The sequence below is a fragment of the Pristiophorus japonicus genome, chromosome 18 (assembly GCF_044704955.1).
Source record: "Pristiophorus japonicus isolate sPriJap1 chromosome 18, sPriJap1.hap1, whole genome shotgun sequence".
Lineage (NCBI taxonomy): Eukaryota > Metazoa > Chordata > Chondrichthyes > Pristiophoridae > Pristiophorus > Pristiophorus japonicus.
This window is the reverse complement of record NC_091994.1, coordinates 63,026,032-63,043,964: the sequence shown is the minus strand read 5'-3', so window position 1 is coordinate 63,043,964 and position 17,933 is coordinate 63,026,032. Positions and strand designations below refer to the sequence as shown.

At 62.5% G+C, this 17,933-nt stretch overlaps 1 protein-coding gene across 1 annotated transcript in view; it reads right to left on the bottom strand.

The window, feature by feature from the left end:
• Window positions 1–17,933, bottom strand: part of hspg2 (heparan sulfate proteoglycan 2) — a 643,156-nt gene that overhangs the window by 54,797 nt on the left and 570,426 nt on the right. Inside the window, 1 exon segment of the mRNA XM_070860710.1 lies at window positions 12,024–12,168. Within this exon segment, the coding sequence (XP_070716811.1) occupies window positions 12,024–12,168 (145 nt within the window).

Genomic DNA, 17,933 nt, shown 5'->3' with positions numbered 1-17,933 from the left:
CGGTGCGATGGGGGCAGTACGATGGGGCCGGTGCGATGGGGGCGGTGCGATGGGGGCGGTGCGATGGGGCCGGTGCGATGGGGCCGGTGCGATGGGGGCGGTGCGATGGGCTGGTGCGATGGGCCGGTGCGATGGGGCCGGTGCGATGGGGCCGGTGCGATGGGGCCGGTGCGATGGGGCCGGTACGATGGGGCCGGTACGATGGGGGCAGTGCGATGGGGCAGTACGATGGGGCCGGTGCGATGGGGCGGTGCGATGGGGCCGGTGCGATGGGGGCGGTACGATGGGGGCAGTACGATGGGGCGGTGCGATGGGGCCGGTGCGATGGGCCGGTACGATGGGGGCAGTACGATGGGGCGGTGCGATGGGGCCGGTGCGATGGGGCAGTACGATGGGGGCGGTGCGATGGGGCCGGTGCGATGGGCCGGTGCGATGGGGGCGGTGCGATGGGGGCGGTACGATGGGGGCGGTGCGATGGGGGCGGTGCGATGGGGCCGGTGCGATGGGGCCGGTGCGATGGGGCCGGTGCGATGGGGCCGGTGCGATGGGGCCGGTGCGATGGGGCCGGTGCGATGGGCCGGTACGATGGGGGCAGTGCGATGGGGCGGTGCGATGGGGCCGGTGCGATGGGGGCGGTGCGATGGGGCCGGTGCGATGGGGCCGGTGCGATGGGGCCGGTGCGATGGGGCCGGTGCGATGGGGGCGGTGCGATGGGGCCGGTGCGATGGGGGCGGTGCGATGGGGCAGTGCGATGGGGCAGTGCGATGGGGGCGGTGCGATGGGGCAGTACGATGGGGCCGGTGCGATGGGGGCGGTGCGATGGGGGCGGTGCGATGGGGCAGTACGATGGGGGCGGTGCGATGGGGCCGGTGCGATGGGCCGGTGCGATGGGGGCGGTGCGATGGGGCCGGTGCGATGGGCCGGTGCGATGGGGGCGGTGCGATGGGGGCGGTGCGATGGGGCAGTACGCTGGGGGCGGTGCGATGGGGGCGGTGCGATGGGGGCGGTGCGATGGGGCAGTGCGATGGGGCAGTGCGATGGGGCCGGTACGATGGGCCGGTGCGATGGGGCCGGTGCGATGGGGCCGGTGCGATGGGGCAGTACGATGGGGCCGGTGCGATGGGGGCGGTACGATGGGCCGGTGCGATGGGGCCGGTGCGATGGGGCCGGTGCGATGGGCCGGTGCGATGGGGGCGGTGCGATGGGGCCGGTGCGATGGGGCCGGTGCGATGGGGCCGGTGCGATGGGGCAGTACGATGGGGGCGGTGCGATGGGGCAGTACGATGGGGGCGGTGCGATGGGGCAGTACGATGGGGGCGGTGCGATGGGGGCGGTGCGATGGGGCCGGTGCGATGGGGGCGGTGCGATGGGGGCGGTGCGATGGGGGCGGTGCGATGGGGGCGGTGCGATGGGGGCGGTGCGATGGGGCAGTACGATGGGGGCGGTGCGATGGGGGCGGTGCGATGGGCGCGGTGCGATGGGGGCGGTGCGATGGGGGCGGTGCGATGGGGGCGGTGCGATGGGGCAGTACGATGGGGGCGGTGCGATGGGGGCGGTGCGATGGGGCCGGTGCGATGGGGGCGGTGCGATGGGGGCGGTGCGATGGGGCCGGTGCGATGGGGGCGGTGCGATGGGGGCGGTGCGATGGGGCAGTACGATGGGGCCGGTGCGATGGGGGCGGTGCGATGGGGGCGGTGCGATGGGGGCGGTGCGATGGGGGCGGTGCGATGGGGCAGTACGATGGGGGCGGTGCGATGGGGGCGGTGCGATGGGGCCGGTGCGAATGGGCAGTACGATGGGGGCGGTACGATGGGGGCGGTGCGATGGGGGCGGTGCGATGGGGCCGGTGCGAATGGGCAGTACGATGGGGGCGGTACGATGGGGGCGGTGCGATGGGGCAGTAGGATGGGGGCAGTGCGAATGGGCAGTACGATGGGGGCGGTACGATGGGGCAGTACGATGGGGCAGTACGATGGGGCCGGTGCGATGGGGGCGGTGCGATGGGGGCGGTACGATGGGGGCGGTGCGATGGGGCGGTGCGATGGGGGCGGTGCGATGGGTGCGATGGGGGCGGTGCGATGGGCCGGTACGATGGGGGCGGTGCGATGGGGCAGTACGATGGGGGCGGTGCGATGGGCCGGTGCGATGGGGGCGGTGCGATGGGGGCGGTGCGATGGGGCAGTGCGATGGGGCCGGTACGATGGGGCTGGTGCGATGGGCCGGTGCGATGGGCCGGTGCGATGGGCCGGTGCGATGGGCCGGTGCGATGGGCCGGTGCGATGGGCCGGTGCGATGGGCCGGTGCGATGGGCCGGTGCGATGGGGCCGGTGCGATGGGGCCGGTGCGATGGGGCGGTGCGATGGGGCCGGTGCGATTGGGGCCGGTGCGATTGGGGCCGGTGCGATGGGGCCGGTGCGATGGGGGCGGTACGATGGGGCCGGTGCGATGGGGGCGGTGCGATGGGGCAGTACGATGGGGCAGTACGATGGGGCAGTACGATGGGGCAGTACGATGGGGCCGGTGCGATGGGGCCGGTGCGAGGGGGCCGGTGCGATGGGGCCGGTGCGATGGGGGCGGTGCGATGGGGGCGGTGCGATGGGGGCGGTGCGATGGGGGCGGTGCGATGGGGCAGTACGATGGGGCAGTACGATGGGGCAGTACGATGGGGCAGTACGATGGGGCCGGTACGATGGGGGCGGTGCGATGGGGGCGGTACGATGGGGGCGGTGCGATGGGGGCAGTACGATGGGGCCGGTACGATGGGGGCGGTGCGATGGGGCGGTGCGATGGGGCGGTGCGATGGGGCCGGTACGATGGGGCCGGTGCGATGGGGGCGGTGCGATGGGGGCGGTGCGATGGGGGCGGTGCGATGGGGGCGGTGCGATGGGGGCGGTGCGATGGGGGCGGTGCGATGGGCCGGTGCGATGGGCCGGTGCGATGGGCCGGTGCGATGGGGGCGGTGCGATGGGGCCGGTACGATGGGGGCGGTGCGATGGGGGCGGTGCGATGGGGCGGTGCGATGGGGCCGGTGCGATGGGGCCGGTGCGATGGGGGCGGTGCGATGGGGCCGGTACGATGGGGGCGGTGCGATGGGGCCGGTGCGATGGGGCCGGTACGATGGGGCCGGTGCGATGGGGCCGGTGCGATGGGGGCGGTGCGATGGGGCCGGTGCGATGGGGCCGGTGCGATGGGGCCGGTGCGATGGGGCCGGTGCGATGGGGCCGGTGCGATGGGGCCGGTGCGATGGGGCCGGTGCGATGGGGCCGGTGCGATGGGGCCGGTGCGATGGGGCCGGTGCGATGGGGGCGGTGCGATGGGGCCGGTGCGATGGGGCCGGTGCGATGGGGCCGGTGCGATGGGGCCGGTACGATGGGGGCAGTGCGATGGGGGCAGTGCGATGGGGCCGGTGCGATGGGGGCGGTGCGATGGGGCCGGTGCGATGGGGCCGGTGCGATGGGGGCCGGTGCGATGGGGCCGGTACGATGGGGGCAGTGCGATGGGGGCGGTGCGATGGGGCCGGTGCGATGGGGCCGGTGCGATGGGGGCGGTGCGATGGGGGCGGTGCGATGGGGCCGGTGCGATGGGGCAGTACGATGGGGGCGGTGCGATGGGGCCGGTGCGATGGGGGCAGTACGATGGGGGCGGTGCGATGGGCCGGTACGATGGGGGCGGTGCGATGGGGCAGTACGATGGGGGCGGTGCGATGGGGCAGTACGATGGGGGCGGTGCGATGGGGCAGTACGATGGGGGCGGTGCGATGGGCCGGTACGATGGGGGCGGTGCGATGGGGCAGTACGATGGGGGCAGTACGATGGGGGCGGTGCGATGGGGGCGGTGCGATGGGGCCGGTGCGATGGGGCAGTACGATGGGGGCGGTGCGATGGGGGCGGTACGATGGGGCCGGTGCGATGGGGGCGGTGCGATGGGGCCGGTGCGAATGGGCAGTACGATGGGGGCGGTACGATGGGGGCGGTGCGATGGGGGCGGTGCGATGGGGGCGGTGCGATGGGGCAGTACGATGGGGGCGGTGCGATGGGGGCGGTGCGATGGGGCCGGTGCGAATGGGCAGTACGATGGGGGCGGTACGATGGGGGCGGTGCGATGGGGGCGGTGCAATGGGGCCGGTGCGAATGGGCAGTACGATGGGGGCGGTACGATGGGGGCGGTGCGATGGGGCAGTACGATGGGGGCGGTACGATGGGGCAGTACGATGGGGCCGGTGCGATGGGGGCGGTGCGATGGGGGCGGTGCGATGGGGGCGGTGCGATGGGGGCGGTGCGATGGGGGCGGTGCGATGGGGCGGTACGATGGGCCGGTGCGATGGGGGCGGTGCGATGGGCCGGTACGATGGGGCCGGTGCGATGGGGGCGGTGCGATGGGGGCGGTGCGATGGGGGCGGTGCGATGGGGGCGGTGCGATGGGGGCGGTGCGATGGGGGCGGTGCGATGGGGGCGGTGCGATGGGGGCGGTGCGATGGGGCAGTACGATGGGGCGGTGCGATGGGGCAGTACGATGGGGCGGTGCGATGGGGGCAGTACGATGGGGCAGTACGATGGGGGCGGTGCGATGGGCCGGTGCGATGGGGCCGGTGCGATGGGGGCGGTGCGATGGGGGCGGTGCGATGGGGGCGGTGCGATGGGGGCGGTGCGATGGGGGCAGTGCGATGGGGCAGTACGATGGGGGCGGTGCGATGGGCCGGTGCGATGGGGCCGGTGCGATGGGGGCGGTGCGATGGGGGCGGTGCGATGGGGGCGGTGCGATGGGGGCGGTGCGATGGGGGCGGTTCGATGGGGCAGTACGATGGGGCCGGTGCGATGGGGGCAGTACGATGGGGGCGGTGCGATGGGGGCGGTGCGATGGGGCCGGTGCGATGGGGCCGGTGCGATGGGGCCGGTACGATGGGGGCGGTGCGATGGGGCCGGTGCGATGGGGCCGGTACGATGGGGCCGGTGCGATGGGGCCGGTGCGATGGGGGCGGTGCGATGGGGCCGGTGCGATGGGGCCGGTGCGATGGGGCCGGTGCGATGGGGCCGGTGCGATGGGGCCGGTGCGATGGGGCCGGTGCGATGGGGCCGGTGCGATGGGGCCGGTGCGATGGGGCCGGTGCGATGGGGGCGGTGCGATGGGGCCGGTGCGATGGGGCCGGTGCGATGGGGCCGGTGCGATGGGGCCGGTGCGATGGGGCCGGTACGATGGGGGCAGTGCGATGGGGGCAGTGCGATGGGGCCGGTGCGATGGGGGCGGTGCGATGGGGCCGGTGCGATGGGGCCGGTGCGATGGGGGCCGGTGCGATGGGGCCGGTACGATGGGGGCAGTGCGATGGGGGCGGTGCGATGGGGCCGGTGCGATGGGGCCGGTGCGATGGGGGCGGTGCGATGGGGGCGGTGCGATGGGGCCGGTGCGATGGGGCAGTACGATGGGGGCGGTGCGATGGGGCCGGTGCGATGGGGGCAGTACGATGGGGGCGGTGCGATGGGCCGGTACGATGGGGGCGGTGCGATGGGGCAGTACGATGGGGGCGGTGCGATGGGGCAGTACGATGGGGGCGGTGCGATGGGGCAGTACGATGGGGGCGGTGCGATGGGCCGGTACGATGGGGGCGGTGCGATGGGGCAGTACGATGGGGGCAGTACGATGGGGGCGGTGCGATGGGGGCGGTGCGATGGGGCCGGTGCGATGGGGCAGTACGATGGGGGCGGTGCGATGGGGGCGGTACGATGGGGCCGGTGCGATGGGGGCGGTGCGATGGGGCCGGTGCGAATGGGCAGTACGATGGGGGCGGTACGATGGGGGCGGTGCGATGGGGGCGGTGCGATGGGGGCGGTGCGATGGGGCAGTACGATGGGGGCGGTGCGATGGGGCCGGTGCGAATGGGCAGTACGATGGGGGCGGTACGATGGGGGCGGTGCGATGGGGGCGGTGCAATGGGGCCGGTGCGAATGGGCAGTACGATGGGGGCGGTACGATGGGGGCGGTGCGATGGGGCAGTACGATGGGGGCGGTACGATGGGGCAGTACGATGGGGCCGGTGCGATGGGGGCGGTGCGATGGGGGCGGTGCGATGGGGGCGGTGCGATGGGGGCGGTGCGATGGGGGCGGTGCGATGGGGCGGTACGATGGGCCGGTGCGATGGGGGCGGTGCGATGGGCCGGTACGATGGGGCCGGTGCGATGGGGGCGGTGCGATGGGGGCGGTGCGATGGGGGCGGTGCGATGGGGGCGGTGCGATGGGGGCGGTGCGATGGGGGCGGTGCGATGGGGGCGGTGCGATGGGGGCGGTGCGATGGGGCAGTACGATGGGGCGGTGCGATGGGGCAGTACGATGGGGCGGTGCGATGGGGGCAGTACGATGGGGCAGTACGATGGGGGCGGTGCGATGGGCCGGTGCGATGGGGCCGGTGCGATGGGGGCGGTGCGATGGGGGCGGTGCGATGGGGGCGGTGCGATGGGGGCGGTGCGATGGGGGCAGTGCGATGGGGCAGTACGATGGGGGCGGTGCGATGGGCCGGTGCGATGGGGCCGGTGCGATGGGGGCGGTGCGATGGGGGCGGTGCGATGGGGGCGGTGCGATGGGGCTGGTGCGATGGGGGTGGTGCGATGGGGGGCGGTGCGATGGGGGCGGTGCGATGGGGGCGGTGCGATGGGGGCGGTTCGATGGGGCAGTACGATGGGGCCGGTGCGATGGGGGCAGTACGATGGGGCAGTACGATGGGGGCGGTGCGATGGGGGCGGTGCGATGGGGCCGGTGCGATGGGGCCGGTGCGATGGGGCCGGTGCGATGGGCCGGTGCGATGGGCCGGTGCGATGGGGGCGGTGCGATGGGGCAGTGCGATGGGGCCGGTGCGATGGGCCGGTGCGATGGGCCGGTGCGATGGGCCGGTGCGATGGGCCGGTGCGATGGGGCGGTACGATGGGGGCGGTGCGATGGGGCCGGTGCGATGGGGCCGGTGCGATGGGGCCGGTGCGATGGGGCCGGTGCGATGGGGCGGTGCGATGGGGGCGGTGCGATGGGGGCGGTACGATGGGCCGGTGCGATGGGGGCGGTGCGATCGGGGCGGTGCGATGGGGGCGGTGCGATGGGGCCGGTGCGATGGGGGCGGTGCGATGGGGCCGGTGCGATGGGGGCGGTGCGATGGGGCCGGTGCGATGGGGGCGGTGCGATCGGGGCGGTGCGATGGGGGCGGTGCGATGGGGGCGGTGCGATGGGGCGGTGCGATGGGGCCGGTGCGATGGGGCGGTGCGATGGGGGCGGTGCGATGGGGGCGGTACGATGGGGGCGGTGCGATGGGGCCGGTGCGATGGGGCCGGTGCGATGGGGCCGGTGCGATGGGGGCGGTGCGATGGGGCCGGTGCGATGGGGGCGGTGCGATGGGGCGGTGCGATGGGGCCGGTGCGATGGGGCGGTGCGATGGGGCAGTACGATGGGGGCGGTGCGATGGGCCGGTACGATGGGGGCGGTGCGATGGGGCAGTACGATGGGGGCGGTGCGATGGGGCAGTACGATGGGGGCGGTACGATGGGGCAGTACGATGGGGCAGTACGATGGGGCCGGTGCGATGGGGCCGGTGCGATGGGGGCGGTGCGATGGGGCAGTACGATGGGGCAGTACGATGGGGCAGTACGATGGGGCAGTACGATGGGGCCGGTGCGATGGGGCGGTGCGATGGGGGCGGTGCGATGGGGCCGGTGCGATGGGGGCGGTGCGATGGGGGCGGTGCGATGGGGGCGGTGCGATGGGGCAGTACGATGGGGCCGGTGCGATGGGGCCGGTGCGATGGGGGCGGTGCGATGGGGGCGGTGCGATGGGGGCGGTGCGATGGGGGCGGTGCGATGGGGCAGTACGATGGGGCCGGTGCGATGGGGCCGGTGCGATGGGGCAGTACGATGGGGCCGGTGCGATGGGGCAGTACGATGGGGGCAGTGCGATGGGCCGGTACGATGGGGGCGGTGCGATGGGGCCGGTGCGATGGGGGCGGTGGGATGGGGGCGGTGCGATGGGGCCGGTGCGATGGGGCAGTACGATGGGGGCGGTGCGATGGGGGCGGTGCGATGGGGCCGGTGCGAATGGGCAGTACGATGGGGGCAGTGCGATGGGGGCGGTGCGATGGGGGCGGTGCGATGGGGCAGTACGATGGGGGCGGTGCGATGGGGGCAGTACGATGGGGCGGTACGATGGGGGCAGTACGATGGGGGCAGTACGATGGGGGCGGTGCGATGGGGGCGGTGCGATGGGGGCGGTGCGATGGGGCAGTACGATGGGGGCGGTGCGATGGGGCAGTACGATGGGGGCGGTGCGATGGGGGCGGTGCGATGGGGCAGTACGATGGGGGCGGTGCGATGGGCCGGTACGATGGGGCCGGTGCGATGGGGGCGGTGCGATGGGGGCGGTGCGATGGGGCAGTACGATGGGGGCGGTGCGATGGGGGCGGTGCGATGGGGGCGGTGCGATGGGGGCGGTGCGATGGGGGCGGTGCGATGGGGCAGTGCGATGGGGCCGGTGCGATGGGGCCGGTGCGATGGGGCCGGTGCGATGGGGGCGGTGCGATGGGGCGGTGCGATGGGGCCGGTGCGATGGGGCCGGTGCGATGGGGCCGATGCGATGGGGCCGGTGCGATGGGGCCGGTGCGATGGGGCCGGTGCGATGGGGCCGGTGCGATGGGGGCGGTACGATGGGGGCGGTGCGATGGGGGCAGTGCGATGGGGGCGGTACGATGGGGGCGGTGCGATGGGGGCAGTGCGATGGGGGCGGTGCGATGGTAAACACTTCGATCATACTGCCCAGAGTAGCGGCATAAAAAACAATGGGCCATTGATACAAGACTGATTACAAGGGATTTGGAACAGAGAGCAGGAGGAACACACAGAGTTGTTAGGCTGTGGAATTCACTCCCGGGGTTAGTGGGTGAGGCAGAAACCATGTCAACGTTGAAGATTAGATTGGCTAGCTGGATGAATGAAACAGGTTGGATGGGATATGGAAACAGGGTGAATGTGATTAGAGCGATTTGCTTGTATGGAGGGTAAACACTGACACGGTCTGGTTGAGCCAACTGGCCTGTTGTAATTTTGGTGTACTTACAGACACCACCGTAATTCTTCAAACAAATTGAATTGCATTCGTTCTGTGGACTTTCGATAGCGCAGAAGTTCAATTCTGTTTTACATTTTACGGGCAGTCAGTGCCAGGATCAGGTCACACACAATGCAGTTAGATGCGGAGTAAAGTTCGCTCGAATCTGCCCCAACCTCCAAAGAGCACATCTACCACTCCATCAGTGGGGCATTTCCACATCAGCCATTGTGTGGCGTCTCCGAGACCGCTGACAATTTACAAGCAGCTGTGCGCCCCGGGCCCCCGACACCCTGCGCCTTGGGCCCCCGACACCCTGCGCCCCCAACACCCCGCGCCCCCGACACCCCGGGCCCCCGACACTGTGCGCCCCGGGCCCCTGCTCACCAGGAACTGGGCGGACACTGGGCCCCTGCTCACCAGGAATTGGGCGGACACTGGGCCCCTGCTCACCAGGAACTGGGCGGACACTGGGCCCCTGCTCACCAGGAACTGGGCGGACACTGGGCCCCTGCTCACCAGGAACTGGGCGGACACTGGGCCCCTGCTCACCAGGAACTGGGCGGACACTGGGCCCCTGCTCACCAGGAACTGGGCGGACACTGGGCCCCTGCTCACCAGGAACTGGGCGGACACTGGGCCCCTGCTCACCAGGAACTGGGCGGACACTGGGCCCCTGCTCACCAGGAACTGGGTGGACACTGGGCCCCTGCTCACCAGGAACTGGGTGGACACTGGGCCCCTGCTCACCAGGAACTGGGTGCACCCTGTCCAAACTCATTGCACCCCACGGGTGTGAGGTGGATTGGAACCCTAGTCCCAAAGGTGAAAGATCAGTGTCTGGCCCACGTCCCCAGCCCTGGAATTTTATTTCTGAACTGCAAAATAGTTCCTGAATTCCATCTCTTCTGCCAGTCCAGTGAAAGTAGGATCTTCCAGAGATGGCATCCCAATAGACTTTCAAAGTCTTGAATTAATGTAATTTCAGCTCATTTTAAACTGCCATTTGTATAAATTCCATTCATAATTTATCTATCATTAAAAATAACGGAGAGAGTAAATAAAGCCTAAAGAACCACAATGATCGGAACTGCAGTAGATAGTAAAGTTTCAATGATTTAGAAGGACTACATCTGAATCACAACATTTGCCCTGGGGCAATGCAAAGTCATTATGGGATGCTCGCTGTGAAACTGAATACAATTACTGGAAAAGGAAATTCCAAATTTAAGACAAAAATAGCCAACCAGGCTGATGTACACTGTGAACATTTATGGCCAGATGCTTGTCATATTGTTTGTGCTAAAGGTGCCAGCTGTGGCTCAGTGGGTAGCACTCTCGCCTCTGACTCAGAGGGTTGTAGGTCCAAGCACGACTCGAGACTTGACCACAAAATCCAGAGCAGTGCAGTGCCGAGGGAGTGCTGCACTGTTGGAGGTGCCGTCCGATGGATGAGACGTTAAACCGAGTCTGCCCTCTCAGATGGATGTAAAAGATTGAAGAACAAGGCAGTTCTTCCGGTGTCCTGGCCAACAATTATCCCTCAACTAACACCTAAAAATAGATTATCTGGTCATTTATTTCATTGTTGTTTGTGGGAGCTTGCTGTGCGCAAACTGACTGCCGCGTTTCCTGCATTACAGCAGTGGCCACATGTCAAAAGCACTTCTTTGGCTGCAAGACGTTTTGGGATGTTCTTGGGTTGTAAAAGCCGCTATATAAATGCAATACTTTCTTTCTTTCCTAAGAAGGGAAGAAAGAAATTGTATTTATATAGCACCTCATCACATCACGAAAGGATATACTTGCTTTCGAGGCAGTTCAGAGATGGTTCACTCGGTCGATTCCGGGGATGAGGGGGTTGACTTATGAGGAAAGGTTGAGTAGGTTGGGCCTCTACTCATTGGAATTCAGAAGAATGAGGTGTGATCTTATCGAAACTTATAAGATTATGAGGGGGCTTGACAAGGTGGATGCAGAGATGGGGGGGACTAGAACTAGAGGGCATAATCTTAGAATAAGGGGCCACTCATTTAAAACTGAGATGAGGAGAAATTTCTTCCCTCAGAGGGTTGTGGATCTGTGGAATTCGCTGCCTCAGAGAGCTGTGGAAGCTGGGACATTGAATACATTTAAGACAGAAATAGACAGTTTTTAACCGATAAGGGAGTAAGGGGTAATGGGGAACGAGCGGGGAAGTGGACCTGAGTCCATGATTGGTTCAGCCATGATCGTATTAAATGGCGGAGCAGGCTCGAGGGGTCGTATGGCCTACTCCTACTCCTATTTCTTATGTTATGTTCTTATCCTCACAACATCCCAAAGTGACTTCACGTTCAATTTATTACTTTTGAAGTGCAGTCACTTTTGATATGTAGGTAAATCACAGGAAGTTACCAGTTAATCTTCTTTTAGTGATGCTGGTCAAGGGAGGTTTGTTAACCAGGTTTTCAAGCCCGTGTGGTGGCTGGTGTGCAACGGCCACCCCACGTTAAAAAAATCCACGCACAGGCATCTTCCACCCATCAACATGGAGTTTGGGATCTGGAATATCAGGTCCTTCATTGAAAGACCTGGTGTGGAAGCAAGTCATCCTTGATACAAGGGACCACCTAAGAAGAAGTAGTTAGCCAGGACACCAGGAGAACTCTCAACTATTCTTTGAACTGTGCCTGAATCAGCAGATAAGACCGCAGTTTAATATCTCATCTGAAACAAGACACCTCCAATAATACAGCACTCCCGTACTTCTCTGAAGTGTCAGTTTAGAGTTCTTGGAGTGGGGCTTGAACCCACAATCTTCTGACTGGAGAGATGAGTCAAGTTGTGGTGAACTCAAAGTGCTCAACAGGCAGTGCTAACATCCACAATACACACATCGATGGACCGACACACTGTGCCCAGGAACCTGACATACATCCTCAACATCCGAAACACTGATCGCAGCATCTTACCTGAGAACTTCCATTGACAGGAGGATTGTTGTCTACAAACAGAGAGCCCTGAGTTAAGTTCCGATGTAACACCACCGTGTGGTACTGTCCCAGAGAGATGGGGTTAGGGTGGCGAATGGTGGCCATGCCAGAACCCACATCGAACCTTCGGAGGAAGCACATGCTTTTAGAGAACTGTGCCCAATACTATTGTGTTCCTAACATAGGCTGCACACAGGGAGGTTAAAGTAACAGTGACCTCAGTCTTTAATAAGACACCCCAGAGGGAGGAACAGGCCTTAGGGGCCGGCTGATATACAGTGCTCCCAAGGGATGCTGGGATCCCTTGGGACTTCAGGGGCTGCACTCCCTGGTGGCGGAACATGGGAGTGCATGCTTTTACAGATACACAACATCACTCCCCCCAAAGTCAAAGTGAAAACTATTTACAAGGTGAGGCGGTCGGGAGCCTTTCTTTCCCTGGTGGACCGCCTCGGTACAAATGTCTGTTCTGGTGTGTTGGCTGTGCCCTCGCTGGGCTGGCGTGTTGTTGGCCCTGCAGGACTGCTAGGTGAGCCTGGCCTTGCTAGGCTGTTGGGCGTGATGGGTTCGATTTCCTGGTTCGGCGTGGTGTCGTTGATCCTTTGGGTGTGTGTTGTGGGCTCGACAAAGGTGGTGTCTGCTGTGGGTTGTTCAGGGCAGTCGGTGAAACGCAGCCTCATTTGGTCCAGGTGCTTTCTGCAAATTTGTCCATTGTCTAGTTTGACGACAAACACCCTATTCCCTTCTTTAGCTATCACCGTGCCCGCGATCCACTTGGGACCATGTCCATAGTTTAGCACATACACAGGGTCATTCAGATCAATTTCTCGTGACACAGTGCCGCGACCATCATTTACATTTTGTTGCTGCCGCCTGCTCTCTATCTGATCATGCAGGTTGGGGTGGACCAGCGAGAGTCTGGTTTTAAGTGTCCTTTTCATGAGTAGCTCGGCCGGGGGCACCCCTGTGAGTGAGTGGGGTCTCGTGCGGTAGCTGAGCAGTACTCGGGACAGGCGGGTTTGGAGTGAGCCTTCTGTGACTCGTTTAAGGCTCTGTTTGATGGTTTGTCCTGCCCGCTCTGCCTGCCCATTGGAGGCTGATTTAAACAGGGCCGAGGTGACATGTTTGATCCCATTGCGGGTCATGAATTCTTTAAATTCAGCACTGGTGAAACATGGCCCGTTGTCACTGACCAGTATGTCAGGCAGGCCGTGGGTGGCAAACATGGCCCTCAGGCTTTCAATGGAGGCGGTGGCGGTGCTTCCTGACATTATTTCACATTCAATCCATTTTGAAAAAGCATCCACCATCACCAGGAGCATTTTACCGAGAAACGGGCCCGCATAGTCGACATGGATCCTTGACCATGGTCTGGAGGGCCATGACCTCACACTTATTAGTGCCTCTCTGGGCGCGTTGCTCAACTGAGCACAAGCGCTGCATTGCCGTACATAGGACTCGAAGTCAGAGTTGATACCGGGCCACCACACGTGGGATCTGGCTATCACTTTCATCATTACTATACCCGGGTGTGTGCTGTGGAGATCCGAGATGAACGTCTCCCTGCCCTTTTTTGGTAGCGCTACGCGGTTACCCCACGACAGGCAGTCTGCCTGAATGGACAGCTCATCCTTTCGCCGCTGGAATGGCTTGATTGGCTCTTGCATTTCAACGGGGATGCTGGCCCAGCTCCCATGCAGTACAAAGTTTTTTACGAGGGACAGCAGAGGATCTTGACCGGTCCATGTCCTAATGTGGCGAGCTGTGACAGGTTATTTATCGTTTTCAAACGCTTCCATGACCATCAACAAGTCTGCGGGCTGTGCCACCATCAACAAGTTTGTAGGCTGCACCATTTCCACCCCCGCAACGTTAGCTTGTTATAATACACACCCAACTCTGTACGACGATGCATCACATGCTTGCACAAGTCTTTTACACAGGTTATACAATACAAGCAGCTTGTTGGAGCATAAAATATTTCTGGCTTTCTCAAAAGCAATTACTTGGTTTTTTCCCCCATACCCAGTTCTCACCTTTGCGGAATAACACATGTAGGGGTTCTAAAAGGGTGCTTAACCCCGGTAGGAAGTTACCAAAATAGTTGAGGAGTCCCAGGAATGACTGCAGCTCTGTGACGTTCTGTGGCTTGGGTGCGTTCCTGATAGCCTCTATCTTGGCGTCTGTGGGCCGAATGCCGTCCGCCGCGATCTTTCTCCCCTAAAACTCCACTTCTGTTGCTATGAAGACGCATTTCGACCTCTTCAGCCGCAGCCCTACGCGATCCAGTCGCTGGAGGACCTCCTCCAGGTTTTGTAGATGCTCAGCGGTGTCCCGACCCGTGACCAATATGTCGTCCTGAAAAACCACCGTGCGTGGTACCGACTTGAGTAGGCTCTCCATGTTTCTCTGGAAGATCGCTGCAGCCGACCGAATTCCAAACGGGCATCTGTTGTAGACGAACAGTCCCTTGTGCATGTTGATGCAGGTGAGGCCCTTCGAAGACTCCTCCAGCTCCTACGTCATGTAGGCCGAAGTCAGGTCGAGCTTTGTGAACGTCTTGCAATCGCAAATAGGTCGTCTGCCTTAGGTAATGGGTATTGGTCCTGTTGCGATAAATGATTAATAGTTACTTTATAATCGCCGCAAATCCTGACCGTGCCATCACTTTTGAGTACTGGAACAATCGGGCTGGCCTACTCGCTAAATTCCACTGGGGAGATGATGCCCTCGCGTTGCAGCCTGTCCAGCTCGATTTCCACTCTCTCCCTCATCTTGTGAGGTACCGCTCGTGCCTTGTGGTGAATGCATCGTACCTCTGGGACCAAGTGGATCTGCACCTTCGCCCCGGAAAAGTTTCAAATGCCTGGCTCAAAAAGGGAAGGAAATTTGTTAAGAACCTGGGCACATGAGGCCTCATCGACATGTGATAGCGCTCGGATGTCATCCCAGTTCCAGCGGATTTTGCCCAGCCAGCTCCTTCCAAGCAGTGTGGGGCCATCACCCGGGACAATCCAGAGTGGCAGTTCGTGCACCGTGCCCTCGTAGGTGACCTTGACCATGGCGCTGCCCAGGACAGTGATAAGCTCTTTGGTGTACGTTCTCAGTTTCGTGTGGGTGGGGCTCAGGGCTGGTCTGAGTGCCTAGTTGCACCACAGTCTCTCAAACATCTTTTTACTCATGATGGATTGGCTAGCGCAAGTATCCAGTTCCATGGCTATGGGTAAGCCATTCAATTTTACATTTAGCATTATAGGTGGACATTTCGTCGAAAATGTGTGCATCCCGTGTACTTCAGCATCTGCCTCATCTCTCAGGAGGCTCGAAATTGCTTTGATCCACCATGGACCGATCTTCCTCTGCCACGTGGTGGTTAGCAGGTTTTGCAGAGCTTGCAGCTCGTTTGCAAGCTCATTGGAGGTGCCCCATTGTTCCACAGCTCTTGCAAACATACTCTTTGAAGCAGCATGAATAGGCTGAATGGAAGCCTCCACAACGCCAAAAAGGTGTGAATTGCCTTGCATTCATCCTTTGTTGGGGACTCTCTCATCTGGGTCATCTGAGGCCTGTTGGCAGTTGCAGACTTGTGGGTTCTGCCCTGTACATTTCTGTTCGCAAACACAGTTCCAGTTAATTTATGAACATTGCTAGCACTTGTGTGCTGAGAGATTTGTTTGGTGTTATCACTGGAGGACATAAACGCCTGTGCTATCACAATGGCCTTACTGAGGGTCGGTGTCTCTATAGTCAAAAGTTTTCGTCGGATGGTCTCGTGGCCAATGCCCAGTACAAAAAAGTCTCTGAGCATTTGCTCCAGGTAGCCATCAAACTCATATTGTCCTGCACGTTGCCTTAGCTTGGCGACGTAGCTCGCCACTTCCTGACCTTCAGATCGCTGGCACGTGTAGAACCGATACCTCGCCATCAGCACGCTCTCCCTCGGGTTAAGATGCTCCCGAACCATTGTACACAGCTCCTCATACGACTTATCTGTGGGTTTCACTGGAGCCAGAAGATTCTTCATGAGGCTGTAGGTCGGTGCCCCGCAGATTGTGAGGAGGACCGCTCTCCTTTTTGCAGCCCTTCCTTCTCGGTCCAGCTCGTTGGCTACAAAGTACTGGTCTAGCCATTCGACATAGGCTTCCCAGTCCTCACCCTCCGAGAACTTCTCCAGGATGCCCACAGTTTGCTGCATCTTTGTGTTGGATTCGTATTCTCGTCGCCAGTTATTGTGTTCCTAACACAGATGAGGCTGCACACAGAGAGGTTAAAGTAACAGTGACCTCATTCTTTAATAAGACACTCCAGAGTGAGGAACAGGCCTCAGGGGCTGGCTTATGTACAGTGCTCCCAAGGGATGCTGGGATCCCTTGGGACTTCAGGGAATGAGCTCCCTGGTGGCGGAACATGGGAGTGCATGCTTTACACATACACAACAAATACAAGTTCAGTGAGTGTGAATAGGTGCAAAACATGCAGGAAATTATTGACAAGGTACAGCACAAGCCTCCTTTCAGGTGATGCTGAATGGACACGCATAACTGCTGCAAATACAGGCACCTGCTGCATATCTTTAGCAAGCTCATGTCAATTTACAGGAACATTACCAACTCAGCACTCCCATAAACACAGTGTCCCACAGGGAGCTCTGCACCACCACATGTTCTATACTGGTTCGGTCTGGTTTTACCAATCATTTTTCATGATTTACTCCCATCTCTTTCATACAGTTTCTTTATGTAATATATTATAATTGGAAGGCAGTGTAACACAAGAATGCTACTGTATCAATATTTTAGAAGTCTTTGAAGGAGTTGGAAAGACTACCACCAGATGACATTGGGATCTTCGAGTGAGCTCAGAACAAGCTTCAACATTTGGAGTCATGCAGCATCAGAAGGCAGTGTGGACAGGTCCCCCTGACAGGAAAGGAATCCTGATAGTCCGCACAATGTGTGTATCCAGCCAATGATTGATCAGCCCCAGCTCGGTGCACCAAAGGCCGTCAATCAAGGGAAGGCTGCAAAAACTCTGCAAAACTTTGTACAGAACGATAGAAACAAAACTGGAACTAAAACTTGGTCCATCACAGCCATCAACGGTGTGCCCTGGAATAAAATCAGATTTATAGCTGAGGGACTCCAGTCTCCCGTCATACAGATAGAGAGTTTAATTGTATTAGTGAAGAATCACACTATTTCGGGATGATTAGATGTCACTGCTTTGCTCCAGCGTTGATGGGTGAGTAATTTAAGGCAGCTACTCATGTAAATTTGTTCATAATCGAACTCAAGGTTTTAAACATCCAATACTCCAGACAGACATATGGGGGGCGGGGGAATTACCCCCATCTTTAAGACCCGTTACTGCATCTAATGGGGCAGTAAGGCCTTTCTGCCCAGGGTCAGGCATTAGGACTGGGGTTCTGCCCCGCCTGGTGCGCTGACCCCTTTTCTGCCCCGCGGGGAAATTGTCCTGCGAGCGTGTGGTCGCAGGCCGGTGCGCTGACAGCTTTGCATGGTGGGAAGCTGCCAGTGACTGGGCAGTGCGGCCGCCCTTAAAGGGAAGGGTGCACCGCTGAGGCCGCCATTTTGTTTTAATTTTTGGTAGACTCCTGAGTCAGCCCGGCAATGGTAGTCGCTGGACCGGCCCAACCCCTCCCCCGTCCTGGCCCAACCCCTCCCCCAGGGGCCTGGCCCAACCCCTCCCCCAGGGGCCTGGCCCAACCCCTCCCCCGGCCCGGCCCAACCCCTCCCCCGGCCCGGCCCAACCCCTCCCCCGGCCTGGCCCAACCCCTCCCCCGGCCTGGCCCAACCCCTCCCTCGGCCCAACCTCTCCCCCGCGGGCCCGGCCTAACCCCTCCCCCACTGGCTCAGCCCAACCCCTCCC